This window comes from Aulostomus chinensis, chromosome 15 (genome assembly GCF_037954235.1).
Source record: "Aulostomus chinensis isolate RoL2024-O1b breed Wild chromosome 15, RoL_Achi_v1.0, whole genome shotgun sequence".
Classification (NCBI taxonomy): Eukaryota; Metazoa; Chordata; class Actinopteri; order Syngnathiformes; family Aulostomidae; genus Aulostomus; species Aulostomus chinensis.
The window spans coordinates 2,185,947-2,206,034 of NC_141334.1; the positions used below are offsets into that span (position 1 = coordinate 2,185,947).

The following is a 20,088-nucleotide window of genomic DNA, read 5'->3' on the forward strand; positions in this document are numbered from 1 at the left end:
ACAGTGAACGTCTCGTCTGCTTCAATGAGATGAGACGTTCAGTGGGTTAATAATTAACGGACGGCTACGACCATTTGTCTGATTCCTTTGTAACAGGAACCAAAAGCTTCTTGTACCTTGAACACATCAGGTGACAAAAACTTAACTCCCCCATCAACCAGCACCTCCCCCCCCTGCATGTTTTCAGGGTCATGAAATATAAATACAGTCAGAAACTACTTTAATTACTTTCACAGGTACTTGCAACACCGGGAGCTTAAAACTGCAGCCTGAGCGCAAAGCAGAAAGAGTTTCCAGTTCATCAAAACTGAAGACTTGCAGCAGTCTTGAACTCTTTTGTGGCGGAAGGTAAACGCAACAGAATCTGTCATAAACGTCCAAAACTACAACACTGGTCTATTATGACAGCTGATGACCGTAAAAACCCCCAAAAAATCCACCAAACACTCGACCCCCCCCCCCCCCCCCCGCACGAGATCCGACTTCACCTCCTGCTTCCAACGATTCCATGACTTTAAAAAAAAAATTCCGTTTTGTTCTCTTTTACCAAACGTTACCATGACGACAAAGTTAGCTATGAAGTTAGTGACATTTCATGTAGAGTGGACTGACAGTTGACGTGCATCAGGTCTGCTAAGCTCAGCAACTTTTTACGAAGAGAACAGAAGCTGAAGCTGTTAGCTCGCCTGCTAACGCTCGCTGGTGTCCTCTCGGTAATCTGTCAAAGCCACCAGGTCACCTTAGTCTGCAGGGAATAGATGTTTGAGTTGTTCTGATGCTCAGTTGCTTTCATTGCTGTGGTTACAGCTCCATTAGGTCCTTTAATTGGACCTCTGTCATTGTTCCAGGAGACGTGAACAGGACAGAACCAGTTTATTCACTGAAGTATGAGCAGTAGGTGGCGGTACGCTGGTCACAGCTGGTCACAGCTGGTCACAGCTGGTCACAAGCTTTCTTCTGGTTCACCGTCTGGGTCACAAATCAAACAAGATAGCCAGCAATGTTGGTGTCAAATTTGGAGACGTAAATCTAAAGGATCATCAAAGAAAGCTGACAAGCTGACATGAGACATGAAGTTGGTCTCCTCATTTGCCCGTCACTGTGCTGTTGCTCTGTTCAAGTTCAGGACTAAATGAAGGAGCAGGACCCCCTTCAAAATGCAACGGCCACCAGGCTGATGTGGGCCCATGAGAGCGAGCAGGCACGCAGACGGTGATGTGAGGTCACTACTGGACCTCCACAAGCTTTCAGCCGCACTTCAAACATGCTGAGCGCTTCAGCTCGTGCCTGGGACGCCAGCATTTCCCTGTTTTTTACAGAATGGCTGGACGACTCCGTCTGGAGCAGGACGCTGAACTCTGTTGATTTTGGACTGCAGCTGATCAGGTGACCAACCTGCCCACCGACGCCAGCTGCTAGTTGATGATTGAACCATCAGCTGCGGTTAAACTCTTGAACACCGCGGAGGATCTGTTGGTGAAAAACCAACTTGATTTCAGTGAGACGGAGTTTTAGTTTGACTGAAGGTTACCTGAGACTGAAACAAAGAGGAGAAGACGATGTTTGCAAGTGCTCCTGTCCATCTGAGTGGTGCTGCGCTGCCCTAAAAGGCGCTCACACATTTCTGCCCTCTGTTCGAAATCAGTCAACAAACACCGAAGCTACAAGAACTCCAAAAAAAGCAACAGTTGTGTCCAGCTCGGCGAGGAGGCCGATACCCATCTGAACGCTCGCTTCCTTTCAAATCACGTCAGCGCTATAACTCACAGACAACCACGTCACGATGCTGAAATAAGACGCTGAACTCAGAGACATCTTCTCCCTCAGCTTGCACGTAAACCTCCTTCTTCAGAGACTTGGACGTATAAACGAATAATAAAATGCTCAGCCATGAAAAAGTGAAGCGAGGAGATTAAAAGTAGATTAACGGATTAGCAGGAAATAAATTGGTTGACAGACACAGCGGGGATGAAGTCAAGGAGTCAAACACCTCCCTCCGTCATTTTAAAGGGATTTGAATTTTCCTTGTAGTTTTTGCTTTTAAAAATGTAAATTGGACATTTGATGGATTGGAAGAACCATGATGTCAGAAAGACACCGGGATCAGTTTGTAAGAAACACCGAAAACATCCCACCGCAGTGAACATGACCAGCTGGTAAAATAAACACCACACATGGACGCCATTGTGAGTGCAAACCAATAAAGTCAGCTTTGTTTCTTTTTCATTTATAGCAACAATTTAGATTTGAAGATAAAGAAAAGCAGAAAAAAACTATACTGTACTTCATACACACGACAAACACAAAACACTTCAGTATTCCTTTTTTTGTATTACATTTGTGGTTTTTGCGCCCGACATGAACGCACTGAATATGGCGCTGGGATCCAGGTGTTTGCTTCACATCAGAAAAACTCAATCAAAATCTCACGTATTGATTTGAGCTCATGCCTGAGACCAACTTGATGTTTGTGGCAAAATTTGTATTCGTTCTCTCAAGGGGTTCCTCAGATATCACATCAACCAGAATCCGATACTGTGCACATGCGGGGTGATGTGACCTTTGACCTTTGACCACCATCCTGGAGGCAGAAAGATGGAAAAAAGTCATTAAAAAAGTCAGCTGATTGCTCTACAGACAGGTTGCTGCTGTTGTTTTTCTCACTGTCTCTGATCAGATGCCCACAAGTTTAGCTTTCTTCATTTCCAGCTGCGCTGAGTGGATCATAAAATGACGCCGCGCCAGAACGTCGTCTCGCTGCAAGCCCCTCCGATGGTGTCTGCAGGTTAATTAAGTTGGGACGCTGCTGTCAGCCAACACTTTAGTTCCTCCTGGAAGTCAAAGTAAGAGCCTTTCAGGGGGGCCGGGGGCCAAAGCTGGACTGAGCCGGCCAACAAAAAAACGGTTATGGAGCCGAAATCAAACAATACAGGGTTCTCCTGCACGTCAGCCCTTCAGCTCCTGCTGAGCGATGTGGAAGCGGCTCGCTGGCTAGAATCTCACCTCTTCACTGTGAGGAACATAAACATCCGAGAGGTTTTTGAATTCTGGTAAATACGGATTCTGAGTTTAAAAGCTGCCGCATCCAACCTTGCTAGTTGCATTGGCATTGCAGGCAAAACATTTGACGGTTTGAGGTGCAAATTGTGGAGGCGTGGCCTGTTGTCCTTGATGGAAGTCGGCCCTCTGAACGAGAGTTTCCCAGACTGACCGGTGTTTCTTGCTCGTCTAAAAAAAAGACGATTTCATGTTTATTGTTGTGATGTTGAAGTCAAACTATGGCAAATGTTTCTTGCCAGGTCATCAGGTGTTTACCTGGGCAGCATCGACTCTGTTATTCACGACCTGCAAGGCCAGAACTGAAACAGATTTAGAAGAAGATGAGCACAAATAACCAGGGAAAGACAAACATGTCCTGGATTTATGATAACTGACAGTTCCTTTATAGCTGTTTGTTTATCTAGTAATTTGTCAGTGACGAATGGCTGATTCTTTACAAATTAATCCAAATGGCTTCTGAGGCCACTGCCATGAAGGTAAAGCAGAAAACGCTGACTAATATTGAAGTTGCATGTAATTCAGTGTTGGCGTGAGCGACGCGCTGCTCCTCCTCTGCCTCTACTTGGTTAGTTCAGCAGCCTTCAATATTTCAATACGAACTGAAATGTCAAGTGTGGAGCAGCACACGCAGTAAAAGATTCATCACACAGCAGACAAACTTGTGGAGGACCAGAACAAAGCGGGGTGTAATGTCCCCAGCAAACCACTAGGCGGTGCCAAAACATTACAGCTGGGAGAGAAGGGCTTTATGGAGCTGAACATACATTTTTTATTGTTCTAATTTTAAGTGAGTTGTGATGAAGTTATGATAAACATGCAGTTGTAACAGCAGCGAAGGAGTAGATAAGAATTGATTCGGATGTTTTCTTTTGTCCTTCCGTCCAAATTTCCACAATTAATTAAGCAATATTCAAAATTCAAATAAAAAATACAGCTTGACATGAGGAGGACGTGGGCTCTCTGTTTCTTTAGCCTTTAGCTCTAAGTACAGCAAACACACATAAACGAAACAGAGGCAACAACTTCATTTACTGAAGTATCTCGGGTACAATCACTAGATTACACCAAAATACCAGTAACGGCCAGTAATGAATTTTCCTTTTCTTTCAGAACTCTTCAGGTAATGATGACGTGCTGATAATATTGTGCATCTGTATTTTATACTCCAATAATTCATCGTGAACTCTTGCACATTCACCTGAGAGTTGTACACGTCAGACGACCGTAAAACAACAACAAAAAAGAAACTTAATCTTCTGTTGTTTTTACATGCAAAGGTCATACTAATGTAACATTTCCTGCGCTGTCATATATGAAAATACCAGTGATACAAAAGTAAGTGTACTTTATTTTTCTGAATTCACAGTACTATAAACTGTTTTCGCCCGATGTGACGTCAATTTTAATCACCAAACACCTTTAACCACAACCCCTCGTTCTCATTGGCTCAAAGACCTGTCAATCATTGATGTAGCGGCCAATCGCATCAGGCACGAGGCGATACAAACTAGCAGCCGCCATGTTGTATCTCCGGGGGCCCGTAGCGACGTCCGGTAGTAAACAGTGGATGACGTACCGTTAGCTCGGCTGTTCACCGTAAAGGAGCCGCAGCTGGAAGCCATGAGTCGTCCGTCCTCAGCGGGGACTGGAGGCGTAGGAGGAGGACTCGGGGCCGGGAAAGCGAGCGGGGGAAAGCACGGGGGATCGGGAGGAGCCGCCGCAGCAGCAGCAGCCGCTGCGGCCGCAGCGGTGGCGGCAGCAGCCGGCGTGGGCTCTGTGGCCGGGTCGGGGTCCGCTGCGGCTCCCTCCGCCGCAGTGTCGCTGCCCTCGGCCAGCCTGCTTGGCCAGTCGGCGGAGCTCACGGGGCTGTTCGAGTGCCCGGTATGTTTCGACTACGTCCTGCCGCCCATCCTGCAGTGCCAGGCGGGTCATCTTGTCTGCAACCAGTGCCGCCAGAAGCTGAGCTGCTGCCCGACCTGCCGCGGCCCGCTCACCCCCAGCATCCGCAACTTGGCCATGGAGAAGGTGGCCTCCACGCTGCCCTTCCCCTGCAAGGTAACACACACCTGGGCACGCACTCAGGCGAGCTAGCGGCCCTCCGCAGCCTGCTTTGGCCAACTTCTTCTTCGTTGCGTGGCCCTGACAGGTGTGTGCCCGTCACGTTACGTCACAGGAGCGCCACATGCACCAAAACAGAGGAGAGGTTTGTGTCTCGTAGGCGTGCAACACCAAGGGACGGTGTTTCTGCGGTTTCACAAAGTTGTGACGAGTCTTTGTTGCTCACTTCCTCACGCTGAGAAACGATCGGTTTTTGTTACCTAGTGGAGACCCTCCCTGGGAGGAACACCTGCCTTAGCAGGACCTCCAGTCCTCCTGGGGACCAAACCTTGGAAAAAGCATTCAACTGTGATTGTTTTGACTGTTTGATAAAAGTGGGAATATCCATTTTGACATCATTCTCATTTCACTGGAAAACACATTAAAATGATGATGGTGTTGTTTTTGTAGAAGATGATGTGTCTGCGCAGCACCACAATATTTTGAATTTGAAATTATATTTTAGACGCGTTTGACACAAATTGTGCCTTCCTGCGGTTTGAAGACTATTAAACTTTGGTTGATTGTTCAACTGATAATGACTTCACGTCTGCTCCAGACCAGACCGCAAGTGTTTGGGTTACTGATCATCCGCCTGGATGGAATCAGGCGATGAGCTCGAGAGTTGTAGTTGGACGGGTGTTGCTGTCATTGGGGCTCAGTCGTACTCTTTCTGCATCGTGGAGTCATGAGGAGGTGACGCAGGAGGGGAAACTGCTGGCAGAAGCCACAGGCTGGAGAGGTTCCCCTCCACCCCTGCTAATTCTTGATGATTCCTCAGGAACTCCGAGAGGACGACGTCACGTTCGGCTCAAAGGTCCACCAGGAGCCGAAAAGAGTGACACAGGAACACAATGGTTTTATTTTATGACCCAAACGTTTCCACAGATGTGAGTTACGCTGGACGGTCACTGCTACAAATATTGGTGGCCTGTGCTTTGTGACCTCCCTGATGCTGGAGAGGGAACGATGTGGTTGACATGACGGCCTCAAAAAACATTTTCACAATGAAAGAGTTTTATTTTGCTCACACTCTGGTACACGAGTGAATTTGAAGCACAATGACACGTTCACCCGTCACACCTGTGCGTCTGCCGCATGCCTGTGACCTGAGTGACTCTCTCGGACACGACTCCTCTGCTCGTCTCTTCTCAGAGACACGAGTTACAGGCACATCAAGGCTGAGTTGAGCCTCTGAGGCTACTTGCAAGCTGACACCTGTGGAGGTCTGATGGGAGGAGCAAGGTCACGGAGGAGGGGCGGAGCTGAAAACCGACGCCTCTTAAGTAGAGCTGTGGATTTGTTACTTCCACCGCCTCCAGACTGAAGTCTTCAGCTTCAAATCAAGGATGTTCATAGTCAACCATTTACCTGATAAGTGATGTCACGCTGCATCAGCCAGACGTTAATCACCTGCGTCCTGGGGCCTTGGCAACGACTTGGCGTTTTATTCACCTCTCGGTCCTCAGAGCGAGACCAGAGGAACGTGTGAATGTGTTTCTGAATAAACAGCGGTAGGCAAGCTGTCCGTTATGTTGGCCACGCCCCTTTATTGTCTTCCAAGGTCTGGAAAATGCAAGTTTCAGTTTAGTTTGATTAACGACTCCATGACAGGAGGAGGTTTGTGTTGTTAATTGGTTTGAGGCATTAGAAGGTCTTGGTTTTACACTGTGGCTGGACAGGTGAGCTGATCAAGCCTGGGGCAGCCAGGCTCTGAGGGGGGAGCAGCTTAGGCTCGCTGGCTCCACCCCGGATGGCGTCTGAGTGTCCTTGAGCAAGACACTCAACGCTGGTTTTTCAGTTCTTGTTGTTGAGCCCTGAACTCATTTACAGACTCTGAGAATGTCGGCGTCAACTTGAGTTAATGGTGGGTTGACGAGTTAAACGAACCCGTTATCACTAGAAAACAAGAAGAACTCGTTTTCCCCAGATGACCGCAACTCAGCTGAGTTTTACAGTTGTGTCGCTTTGCTAGCCTTTACTAAGCGTTTTGAAGTTCTGTGTCTGTCCAGGTCCTTGTTTGTGCCTCGGCGGATGAACAGCATCAGTTCATGATGTGGAGCTCCATCGTGGGGATTTAAGACAACAAGATCCCACTTGGTCTGAAGCCCAGTCTTTACATCAGCCTGTTACACTCGTCTTTTTCTTACCGTCTCTCTCTTTTATGTAGATGGTATCAACATAAATAATGGAATATTAACATCGTGCATCACTGCATGCAACAGCATGACTTCAGTACTGCATTCTGCTGACGTTGCTCTTTCCTCATTGTCTCGTCATTTTCTGTGTGTGTGTGTGTGTGTGTGTGTGTGTGTGTGTGTGTGTGTGTGTGTGTGTGTGTGTGTGTGTGTGTGTGTGTGTGTCCACTAATGTGATGAATCTGATCCTCCTGAGTGCTCGCTGAACTCTCCATCAGCTGGTAATTGAATTACTGTGTTTTATGAATGTTCCTCTGAGCTGCTCAGGCCGGGTTCTTCTTTCCGTCATCATAAAGACCATCTCCTGCCTCTGGTTGTGTTTATAGCAGTTAGTTGTTTGTCCACAAGGGGGCGCACCATTGACTCTTACCCATCTTGTTTTTGTGACAGAATCTGATGTATTCATTCATGCCTGCTATATTGTTCCACGTTACGACACAGAAATAAACTCTGGTTGTCAGATCTGTCCAACATCAGATGAAAGGAGACAGCTGGACTCTCTGAGCTACTTTTGTTTTGTTTCCATCTTTGTTGCTAAGCGACACGTCTCTGGTGTCTTTATACTTTCCAAACATCACCTGGCGATCAAACCTACGCTCAGATCATGACAACCCAGCCTTCCAAATCAAGGTGCTCACCTGAGAAACCGGTCAGATCCACAGATTTGACAGTTTGCTGACGGAACTTTGACGTGTATCATTGGCATCCAAAATCACTCCCAGTGCAGTGACTGAGGTTTCAAAATAAAAGCAGCATCATTTAGTCAGAGGTGCTTTGAGAATCTTATTTTTTGGATCAAACCCTGGGCACTGTGTGTGTTCTCCTGCTGTCTGGTGTTCTGAACCAGCCGGTCACAGGTATGCAGAGTTCTAGGTGTTGTTTCTGTTTTCAGTGGAGGTCAAAATCAACATTAGCACAGACCAGACCTTCAGAGTGTTTTGTAGTGGGAGAAGCAGGGAATTCTGGGAGAATCTAACTGTAACGTCAGCTGTCACACAGTTAACTGAAACACCCACTCACTTTCCTTCATGTGCAGCATGATACACACTAGAGTTACTGTGTGTGTGTGTGTGTGTGTGTGTGTGTGTGTTCTAGTGAGGACATTTTGGGCGTCTGCCTCGCCATTTTGCCATGAAATGTTCAGATGTGGTTTTAAGTTTCAGGGTTTGGAGCTCAGGAATGTGTTGTTGATGAAAGTCCTCACTAAGATACAGGAAGTGTGTGTGTGTTTGTGTGTCGGGGGGGGGGGTGTCGACAGATGCGAGGAGGAGGCTCAGTGATACTCCCCTTTTATTCTCTCTTGCCTTTCTTTCTCCCCGCCCCCACTGTGTGTGTGTATGTGTGTGTGTGAGTGAGTGAGAGCGCGTGTGTGGCTGCGCGGTCGGTTGGAGGGCGAATGTTTTTCTGCCGCTCAGTCAGAGAGGAAGAGGAAGAGCGACGGCAGCAGAGAGAGAGAGAGAGAGAGAGTGTAAATCAGTTGTGTGTGCGATCAGTCGGACGGAGGAACATCTCACAGCTGACCATGCGCGTGCCTGTGTGAGTGTGTGTGTGTGTGTGTGTGTCGACATCTGTGTCTGTGTCTTTGGTGCTTTGTTTTTCATCACAGAAGAAGAAAACAATTTGTGTTTCTGCTGCAGCGGGAGAGAGAGCGGGTGAGCGAGGTGTAGCTGCATTACTGCTGTGCCTGTTTAGAGTCACCAACACGAGCTGGTACGTGTGTGTGTGTGTGTGTGTGTGTGTAGATTCTCATTGGGACTCAGTTGCTTGTCGTTGAACAAACTGATGTTTCAGGATTCTGATGGATTTAAAAATCAATTGTCAAGTATCAGATTAATTGATTGACAGGTTGTCTAAACCTGTGTGTTTGTGTGTGTGTGTGTGTGTGTGTGTGTTTGTGTGTGTGTGTCACCTTTAGGGCTTTTAGGATGGTTATCTTCCTTATGTTGCCAAATATGCATCATTCAGATAATTAAACGTCAGGAAACGGCAAAAATACAACCAGACGATTCAATTTTATGTGACCAACTTAATCTCTGAACCCTGAACTGTTTCGTTCTGTGACTGTCACTGTCAATCTCCTGTGTCTCCATGGTAACGACACAGTCTTGGCTCGACACCGGGACAGCTCACATGGGTCTCCAGTTGCCTGCAGTTCAGATCAGTTTGACCTGAATTCTGGTCATGTGACTTGCCGTTGACTGACTCCTTTGTGGCTTCACATCCAGAACAAAGTAATTCAGATGAAATAGAAGCGATTGTGTAAATCGTTTATGGAGAACAAACATAAGCGGGTTTCAGCTTTTTCACAGTGAATGATGTTGAAAATCCAATTATTGTGTAACTGGACAACACACATGTAAAGACACTGATCTGACCAACACACCAAGATAACGTGGTTGGTGATGGACTCACCAGAATGTTTCGATCGGACTTGAACTGGACTGGCGTTCTGCACGTCTGCCGTAGGTTCCCCTGTGAACTTTGACCTGGAAGATGAAGATCAAACGGTGAAGGCGCCGTCTTCCCGGCAGGTCAAACTCCGATGAAAACAGCACATTTCTGGACAGACGAGAAGACGATGTCTCAGCCGAAGGAGTCGTCTGTCTACGGCGCCACTGTTTGTGAGCGGTGCTACTTGCTAAACAAACAAACCTGTTGTGGGGTTTTATCCCACCGCCCCTGACCTGCGCGTTGTTCGACTTCTGGGTTAAACACCTACAGAACTTGTGCAGAACGCCAAATGCAGATTGGGCCTCGGTTGGCGTGTAAACGTTCCGATTCCCAACTGATTTATCTCGGTTTGTTAGTCCGATATGGACAAGGACCATTTCAGTCACACAAACACGTTTGAATTTAGTTCAAAAAGTGACGGACGAACACAACAAAGAGGTTTTTATCTCACGTCGTGGAGGAGCGCTGATGATCCTCGGTACAACGTGACCACACCTGAACGCTCTGCTGTGTGGATAAAAAGCCGTCAGATTTAGTCAATCCACTTTGAGGTATAATTAAGGTCTTCAGGGCGTTCACGTTAGCAGCAGCAGGAGCCGACGGTCTGCTCATGCTGACTCATGCAAATAAGTTTCAACCTTAATTGTCTTGGAGATGTAGATGATCCCATCCACAGAGCTGCCCACGAACGCACCATTTGGCCCGATGGCGGAGACAAACTTTGGTTATTGAGCCTAGTCACATGACTGTCGTAATCAGTATACACTATGATAATCATTAAGATTTTTAACTTGCTCCTCAAAATATGTTTTCTGCCATCAACAATTAGATGATTATTTGATTGATAATCAACTGAGAAGTGGTGCCAATGTTGACGAATACATCTTTATGCTAAAAATCAGACATCGACTTCTTATTTTCAGCCTCTCAAATGTGAAGATTTGAAGCTGGTTTGTGACATCATCCACAACGGCTGGATGATGTCATCCTGAACTCAAAGATCGTGACAAAGTTTATTGCGTCGTTTTCTGACATTTTCTAGAAAAACTCAGCTGCAGATGATTAAGTAAGTCTCAGGTGTCGTTTTTCTGCACCCAGACTGAACAGCGGAGATCGTTGCGTCCCACAGACGGAGCTGAGTCATGTGATTTCATGTGTTTTTGGCCGACACCAAACATGGTCAGACATGCAACTTTAATCTCTGTTATTTGATCTCCACGTGTCTCTGCTCTCTTTCGGAGCAGCTGCTGTCTGTCTTTGGTGTACGTAGAGCAGGGAGGGACAAATGACCTCAGACGTCCGCGTTTGACAATTTTAGGGAAGTGAAGCAGGCAAATATTTGTATCAGAAGGAGAAAAGTGACAAAATAAAAACTCAGCAGATGGAAAGATGTCTTTGAGATGTAAAACAACTTTTTCTTTTTTCTGATAGTCAGCCCAGGTGCCTAGACCAGAGGAGAGAGTTGTTTCCTAGCAGTAGAAGTCCACTGGGACTGGAAGATAAACTGAGAGGGTTTTGGTGGTTAAAGGTTGCAGTGACAGGCATAAAACCGCCAGGCACCAGACGGGATCAGCACCAGAACAAATTCTTTCCATGTGAAACATACAGCTTGTGGTGATCGATCGTCCCTACTCATAGATTCGGGATCGTTAGCAGTCGGTCTGCTTTCCTGAGTTACTGAATAGAATAGGAGAGGGTGAACCGTCCAGATCGGGAGATAAAACCACGAAATGTGTGAATGTTTTTTCAATTATTAATCGCTCAGCCCTACTCAGGGTTTTGTACAACTTTTGCATCCAATGAAAATGCATTTTTGGCTTTTTTCTTTGCTCTCCCCTCATGTGTCATGTGATGAACTGCAGCAGAAAAAAAAAGATTTTTTTTCACATGGACTTGCATGTGAAAGAAGCAGGTGAGACACAGCAGATGCACGTTCTGAGTCACACGACCCAACATGACTTGTTTATTTTACACAACAGAATTACTGATTTGCATTTGTTAGCAGAGAGCTAATGAGGTGGAGGCAGTTCAGTGCTGGTGCTGGGCTCCTCGGCACGGCCCACCCTAGCATCATGATGTTAATGAGTATCAGGGGCCTTTAATCTATCAATATTTGATCGGTTCAGGAACTAGAGGTCTGGAAACACCCTTAAACCCACTGAGAATAATTGAGCTGTGTGTGTGTGTGTGTGTGTTTTGTGTGTTTGTTTATGTGTGTGCGGGTGTGCATCAGTTGTGTGTTCCATGCTGTGTCCGGCCTCCTGCCTGCCTCTCCTCAGGGAGTTGGCTCAGTGGCGCTGCCTGCTGGGCTGGCATAGCCGCCATGGAGTCACTTCAACTAGCACCACAGGGCTAACTGCTAACACTGGACAACAGCAGCAGCAGCTGGGGTCAGAGGTCAGGGACAGCCGACCTGTTGGCCGTACCAAACCCCTGCCAGGCAGCCAGGTGAGTCCTGGAGGACAGCAGACAGGTTGAAGGAGTGTTAACCTGCTGGAGGGAGGTGAGATGAGGGATTGGTGTAGCACCATTGACAACAGAAGTTTCACACAAAGAAAATTTAACATGAAAACATGTTGATTCTGGAAACCTCTTGCTCACCTCTTTATTGTTTCCTCTTACCCATATGTTGTTTTTTTTAGTCAACACAGCACCCTCTAGGGGGCGCCAGCAGAACCTCAGCTCAAAATCGATGTGCACCAAAGATGGCAGACTCTGACATGGATGCCATCTTTGTATTTTGCGTCAGTCACGTTTATCGTTGGTCATGGGAGGGATATTCAGATCAGAGTGTTGTTACGCCTCTGTTGAATTAAAGTTCACCATTCAACAAGACTCAAGACGGAGGCTCAAGAAGTTCTAGCCGGGAACATTTGGAATTTTCTTTTTGCGTGTCTTTCTTTTTGGAGGAGTGATACAAGCAGCAGTTTTGATGAGGGAAACATTAAACGTCTTGTGTTCCAGGCGCGCTGCCCTTTCCTGGAAGCTGCAGTTACGATCTGACCTGCAGAGCCGATGAATATTTAATCAGACAAACTCTCAACTCCTGTTGGGCCCCTTGCCGCGCTGCCTCCATGTTCGTTCTCTCATCACTTCTGCTCCTCCTGCTTGTCAGTACAGGAACTCGCCCACCGCAAGATTGTAGTCGAGTTTATGACTCGAGTTCACCGAGTTTAAGATCAGTGTTTGAAAATGACTTCATGAGGCCTGATGTGTGTTGTGTTAGCAGCCTCCACTTTCTAAACAAATCTCGCCACTGCAGCTGAATTACAGATGTTAGCATCTCCTGTCAGACTCTATGATGATGAAGCAGAAATGTCTGAGCAGATAGAACGTTGGTGATCGGGTCTTTTCGAACTCTTCTTCACGCGTGTGCGGTTGTATGTAGATGAATAGCTGGCGCTCAGGCTGTTTGGGAAATGCATCATCGATGTGTATTTCTGGGTTTTGGACCGATGGCGAAAAATGTTTTTGAGAGACGTGTCGGTATTTTAGTTTCATCTTCAGCTGGAGTTTGACATCAAATGGGCAATCAAGTCACAGGCAGAAAAGGTCGCTGTGCTGCGCGGATGACGTTTTTGTCGTCCAACAGGAAGTGGTCATCTACTGGTTCCTCTGCCAGCAGCCAATGGGATTGTCCCATGTGATTGTGGGTGATTTAATTAGAAAATCCGCTCTGTGGTGAACAAAGTTGAGGAGACTTGATCAGCCAACCTAACGTGAACCTATGACGGAAACGCACCGTGGTCACATGACTTTTACACCACCACAGCTGATCTTTAAGACATATGAACACTTCTAAACGTGTGGTATTTATTGATGTATTTCATGTTTTAAACAAAATGTTGAAAATATCTCGAGCTCATGTTAACCACAGATAGTGTTCAGGCATTTTACCAAAAACTCACTCACTTATTTCAGGGTTTTAGGACTCATTCCTGCACTGCTCCGTTGTAGTCCTAAGTTAGTCGTCATCATCTTGAATCCCCCCGCTGGCGTTGCTGTGGTTCGCTCCTCGTCTCAGCCTCATGTTTATGGATGATCTCTGAGTGCAGCAATTCGCGCCCTGCGATGTTCAAACAGCATTACTAAATACGCAGCCAGCCTGTGTCTTCCTGTTTTTATCCTCATCAGTACTACCACCACCCCCACCTCAACCTCCACATCCACATGCCCCCCTACCTCCACCTCCACCCCCGCCCTGTTGATAAAAGGGGGAGGGAGCTGTCATTGTGACCTTCAGTTTCTCTGAAAATGAAAGGAATCTGCGGCGTTTGTACTCTGAATATTCAGTCTATATTTATCCCACCTCGTTGCCATCAGGATATTAATATGCAGGATGTTTGCTCTGTTGGCTGCAGGCAGCAGGATTTTATCAGCTGATCAGTTTGTATCAGCTCTAATACTCCTGCGATTATAAACAGTAGAGCAGCGACTCTTTATTCTAAAACATGGACTGTGAATTCCGTTACGTTCGTTATGTCTGTGGGCTGAGATCTCGCTGGCTTGACTCGACTTCGTGTTTTGTTTCCTCTTCTTGTCTTTCAGGTGTTCTGATTGCGTTCAGTTGTCCCTGTTAACAACAGATCCTGCTCAGCTGTGGAACCGAATGAGCTGCAGTTTTAGCACATTCAGCCCAGAGAGAGGCACGCGTTACCTCTGACTGTCCCGCCCCACAGAGCTGAATTTGATAAAGTTTTAATGGAGCGGGGCAACTTTATCATCCCCAGTGTCAGACAAGAAGATAGACCCTTCCCTGAGGGAGCTGCTAGGAAGCTTAGCATAATGAACGCTAGTGGATGGGAAATGTTAGCATCAAATAGATCTTGTGAATGGCCACGGTTGTTAGCGGGAGTCAGCTTATGCTTTTGTTGACCAAAGTCCAAACGGAGCTGCAGGAGGTCCTGCGTCAAATCAATGCTCTCAGTCGGGAAAATAGTTCCAGCTGTGTGTCTTGAGTGTAAAATTCCCAAGTCTCTCAATTTTGAATTATTTCACAACAAATGTTACGCGCAACTCTGGTGAAATTAATGCAGGCAAAAACCATTTTGAGGAAAAGTCTATTTGATGACCGGAAGCGTGTTAAAGGCCCAAAGTCTTCGGAGAACTTATGAGATAGACTTTTACTTTATATATTATGTAAATGATATATTAGAATATACATTTCTTATGTAATATTCCCTTTATTTTATGTATTTGAATGTGAAGTATTCTTTGACAGTCCTGCTGTGTACTTCCTTCCACAGTGCACAAATGTCAACGGGTTGGTCTCAGACTCAAAGATTGCAAAGTCTGACTTCTTTTCATGTCAAAATGTACCAAGAAAAAATGGACAGTCAGCGTATTTCCTCCCAAACTGGCGTGCTACGTCTGTACATCTTGTTCTTTCATGTTCATGATGCCAAATGCAAATGTGTTGATCTTTAAATATTTCGTAGGTTTTAAAACTTTTGACTGTTTATCTTGGTTCAGTTGGGAGGTTCCTCTAACGTGCTGCTCTGTGCCCTGCAGTACTCGTCGACCGGCTGCCTGCTGTCTCTTCACCACAGCGAGAAGCCCGACCATGAAGAGGTGTGTGAATTCAGGCCGTACACCTGCCCGTGCCCCGGTGCCACCTGCAAGTGGCACGGCTCGCTGGACGCCGTTATGCCCCACCTGATGCACGCCCACAAGTCCATCACAACACTGCAGGTCAGAACCAGAACTGAACCAAAACAACAGTTCTGAACTTTGACTTGAGTATGGATCCGTCTACTCGCCACCGTCACGATAGATTTTTAAACTGCTGTTCAACAAAATAAATATGAAGGTGTTCAGAAAAGGAAATGACAATCACGTTTCTCGGTCTGCAGGGTGAAGACATCGTCTTCCTGGCGACGGACATCAACCTGCCCGGCGCCGTTGACTGGGTGATGATGCAGTCGTGCTTCAGCCACCACTTCATGCTGGTCCTGGAGAAGCAGGAGAAGTACGAGGGCCACCAGCAGTTCTTCGCAGTTGTGCTGCTTATCGGCACACGCAAGCAGGCTGAGAACTTTGCCTACCGCCTCGAGCTCAATGGCAATCGCCGCCGCCTCACCTGGGAGGCCACGCCGCGCTCCATCCACGACGGGGTGGCAGCTGCTATCATGAACAGTGACTGCCTGGTGTTCGACACCTCCATTGCCCATCTCTTTGCTGACAATGGCAACCTGGGGATCAACGTCACCATCTCCATGTGCTGAAGGTGTGGCGTGATGGATGGACACAATGATGGAGCAGGGCTGTTTAAGAGCGAGTGGGATGTTCTCATTGCACCTGCTAACATCCTGCAGTGTCCTGTAGCTGGAGGCGTTTTTGAGGGGCGAGGCGACCTCTGGATCCCCTGGACAGTGGTGGCAGCAGGCCGACTTGTCACCATGTGACGTCTGTTTGATACTGCATGATGGGACAAGACATCTTTCCGTTGTGATGGTGAAAGTAGCATCAAGAAAGAGAACCTCATCTCTACTTTCCTTCTTATGGAAAACGGGTCCACAAGGCGATCCGGGGCGGAGCCCGCCGCCCAAACAGAGAGCGAGCTGGTCTGGGTCGACTCTTCTCTGAGGAAACATGACATCTCTGTACCACACAAACAGACAAGCCTCTGTCAGGTTCACATCACTTCCTGTCAGCTGGTCAGTGTGTTCACAATATTCTGACTAGGTCCATTTCCGTCTGTCAGCAGGCTCGCGACCCAGGTCTCTTTGGTTCAAGTGCTCCATGGTGGTGGCATTCATCCTGGTGGCAGCAGGGTTCCGTGTCATACGGGACGTGTCTGTGTTCACGTTCAGGGACGCCGAAGACCCCATGACGATCGGGGCCAAGTGCTAATTGTTTCCTTTATATAGACACAGGAAGTGAAGGAGGGACTTCATCCAGATTTTGATTGGCATTTTCATCAGCCACTCGCACCGTACGTGCATTCCAGAACATTATCAGACTAAATAGAGGCCATGATGGTACAACGGCCAGAGATGTGTCACGCTCCCATCAGGCCACCAACCGCTGATTACCTGCTCCTTTCACCATGTACATTTAAGGAGAAAACCATTTGGGGATTCAGGGAGTTAGTGAACGGCCCTGAGTGCCAGAGGAGTTTTTACAGGGATAGAGAGGGATTTTGGTGTAAAATGACCTGATTTTTGGCACCTGTCTAGAGGTAGATGGGTGGTTAACACTCATGCAGGACCGACCAAAGGGTTTCGAGGGAATTTCGCACTAACTTTTGTGCCACAGCTTGTTGTCAGCATTCCAGAAGAACTTCTGCTCACTGGTCTCCTGGACGTCCAAGCGTCTACTTCCTAGTGTAGTAGTTCCTTTCCTGACCACTAGAGGCTGGTTATTTGGACCTTAAACATAGTTTGATTTCAGGTTTTAACACGTGTGGCTTCCTTGTCGGCGATAAAGAGCGCCGACCCGCAGGCAGGTGCAGGGGGTTGTTTGGTTATAAATTGGCTTCATTCAGAAAGCCTCAATAATGACAGGAATAGAGTTTAATGGTACAACACAACTGACTGTGGACGTTTGTCTTCACTTGCCGTCTTCACACTGATGAAACGTTTTCTGGGGGTTTTTAATCCGGCGTCTAACCAAGGTTGTTGTGATTTGAAATGAGCCGACGTGTCATTGTCACGAGCTGCGCTTTTAAATAATAAAAGCATTACTTCGTAAATAATAAATGAATAAACTGAAAGAAAATGTCTCTGAAAGCCCTGATTCAGCATGGCTCAAGTCCCCATGCTGCAGAATATTGTGAACCGGCTCTAACGGGCTGGGCTGACTGGAGGTCGTAGGTGTGAATCCTGCAGAGAATCTGACTGTGCTGTTCTGACTTATCTCTCATGTTAGCGGGTCAGTGTTTGACCTCTGTGGGAACCAGCTCAATGGTGGAATCCAGTTAATCCTCAGACTTTGTTTAATCTCAGATAAAAGCAGAAAAATGGGGGAATAATCCTCTGATGCTTCTCCTGCAGTCTGTTTAGCCGCCAGCGCCTTATCTTTTCTACCTTCTCCTCTTCCTGTTGGATTCTCTCGGAGGAGTCTTGGTGCTGATGAGCTTGTTTGTCTTTAGGTTTTGCACTGAAAACCTGCCAGGGAAACTCTCCTCTTTTGCAGAAGTGATTATGAAATATATTTAAACAAACACGAATCGCTGTTTGCTTGTTTAACGTGACGCGACGGACGAACTTACTGTGGGTAAGAAACATGCCTCCGAAAAATTCCTTCAAGTGTTTTGTAGTACCTGTCCAGGAAGAACCCAGCTTCACCAGATACCTCTGATCGCTGACACGTCTGTAACCAAACCACAAACCCCTCAGACCCCGGCGCTGTTTCCTCCGTTCATTCTTTCAGAAAAACACGATGAAGATAAATAAATCTGATTGTTGGCAAAGAGGCATCAGCCTCTGGAACCGCAATGGGACCGTACTTGATTGTGACCAGAGGTGTTGGCTTTCCACGGGCTGTGATGACCAGCAGCCAGCGGGTCGTCAAGTCTACAGGACTCCCGAAACTGTTGATAAAATGTTTTCAAAGCTACGTGTATTTAGTTGAATAAAAGAAATATAAACCGCTTTTGGATTGACTTTTACATCACTAATCACACCTTTCGCGCAAAAATGTTAATCTATGGTAAAAGTAAGATCTTTAAGTACAATGATTTTAAAAGATTAATTATGAAGTGATGCCAACAGAGGCTAGCCAGTTAATTCATTTAATTAAGTGGGGGGGGGGGGATTAAAGCTACAATTAAAAGCCTTAACAGACCAGTTACAAAAGATGAACCATTTCTTGTTAGTCAGATCTAATCTGGAATATTACCACAACGGTTACTCAAAAAACAAACTGTCAGAAATTCAGCTAACCTTAATTAGCAAGCTAATAAATGTGTTTTTAAGCTGCAGTCTCTGCAACTAGCTTGTCAGTTAGATGCTAACTTTCTATCTCGTACGCTAATGCATCTTAGCTGAGATGCTAATAAGGATGCAGTAGCGAACAAGAAGTGGGTTCATCTGATTTGTTTGTTGAAAAAGCGAATTATTCCGTGGAGATCTGGGACGTTGTGCTAGCCACTGGATTAACTGGTGCTAAGAAATGTTCTTGAACACAGATTGTACTGTTTTGAATTTGCTAATACAAAAAACAAACATAAAAAGTCAAGCTAATGTACTGTATCCTAGCCAAGATCTTCATTGTTAGCTAGTGAGAAGATGTCACTGATTTAACAAGTTAGGATGAAAACGTTTTGGATATGTTGGTGTCTTTCTTCATTTTAGTGTCGTCTAGCTGTGAACTGGCGAGTTTCACTCAAGTCATATTGCTGATATGTGAACAAATGGAGGAAACATCACTTTTTTTGGGACTATCACTTCTGCTTTCCAGTCTGCTGACTAATACCTAATAACACTATTAACATTTTGAAATATTGTACATGAAGCAGTATATTTTCTTAATAATAAAAAAAAAGACTGCTAGATTTATTCATTGTGCTAATTTTGACATTTGTGTTCGCTGCTTCTCAGTTAGTTTTCTAGGCTGGTTCTCTGGCCAACAGGTGAACCGCCGCACCTCAACATCTACACACGAAGCCAAAGAAATGTGGGCCGACTTCAACACCTGTTTCGTTCCAAAAGATTTAATTCTCTCTGATGGTATTTTGTGTTTCATCAGTTGGTTGTCTTGTTTGATTTAATAAAATCACATCGATTCAAAACTCTGGGTTTACGCCTCCTTTGTCTTGGAAAATTGGACCACAGTACAAGAATTCTCCTGTCCTTGGTTATTTAGGAAGTGTTGTTTGGGTCAAGGGCAGCCCGGTGGAGCAGTGGAACTTCTGGTGGCCCCCCAGTAAGAAGGTTGTGGGTGGAGCCCCGGCTGCAGCACGGGGTCTTTCTGGGTGAGTCTCCATGTTCTCCCTGTTCCTGCTGGGTTCTCTCTGGTACTCCAGCTTCCTCCACAGTCCAAAGACATCAAGAGGGACCAGGTTAATCCAGACTCTAAATTGACCGTAGGCGTGGCTGGGAGAGCCAATGGTTGTCTGTCTCTATGTGTTGGCCCTGCCATGGACTGGTGACCTGTCCAGGGGGAAGGCTGCTGGGATAGGCTCCACCCTCAACAGGAGAAGAGGGGGAACATGGATGGAAGGATGTTTGAGCTAAACTAGTTAACACCCAGTCCAGCTAATCCAGCACAAAGGAGGGAAATGTCTCCACTTTCTTGTTTGGCTCCAGGGAAGACAGACAATAAGCAGACTTCCCAAAAA

General features: G+C 46.4%; 1 protein-coding gene and 1 long non-coding RNA gene across 2 annotated transcripts; one reads left to right on the top strand and one right to left on the bottom strand.

The window, feature by feature from the left end:
- Window positions 1-2,230: 2,230 nt before the first annotated feature.
- Window positions 2,231-5,190, bottom strand: LOC147248145 (uncharacterized). Its single transcript, XR_015109276.1, has 3 exons — window positions 4,637-5,190; window positions 3,316-3,359; window positions 2,231-3,228 (listed from the first exon to the last, which is right to left on the bottom strand). It is a non-coding gene; the product is annotated as an uncharacterized LOC147248145 (long non-coding RNA).
- On the top strand, window positions 4,597-19,689 carry siah2l (seven in absentia homolog 2 (Drosophila)-like). Its single transcript, XM_086179253.1, has 3 exons — window positions 4,597-5,115; window positions 15,318-15,497; window positions 15,659-19,689. Exons 1-3 carry the CDS (start codon window positions 4,681-4,683, stop codon window positions 16,028-16,030), a joined length of 987 nt encoding a protein of 328 aa, XP_086035379.1. The 5' UTR covers window positions 4,597-4,680; the 3' UTR covers window positions 16,031-19,689.
- The last annotated feature ends 399 nt before the right edge of the window (window positions 19,690-20,088 follow it).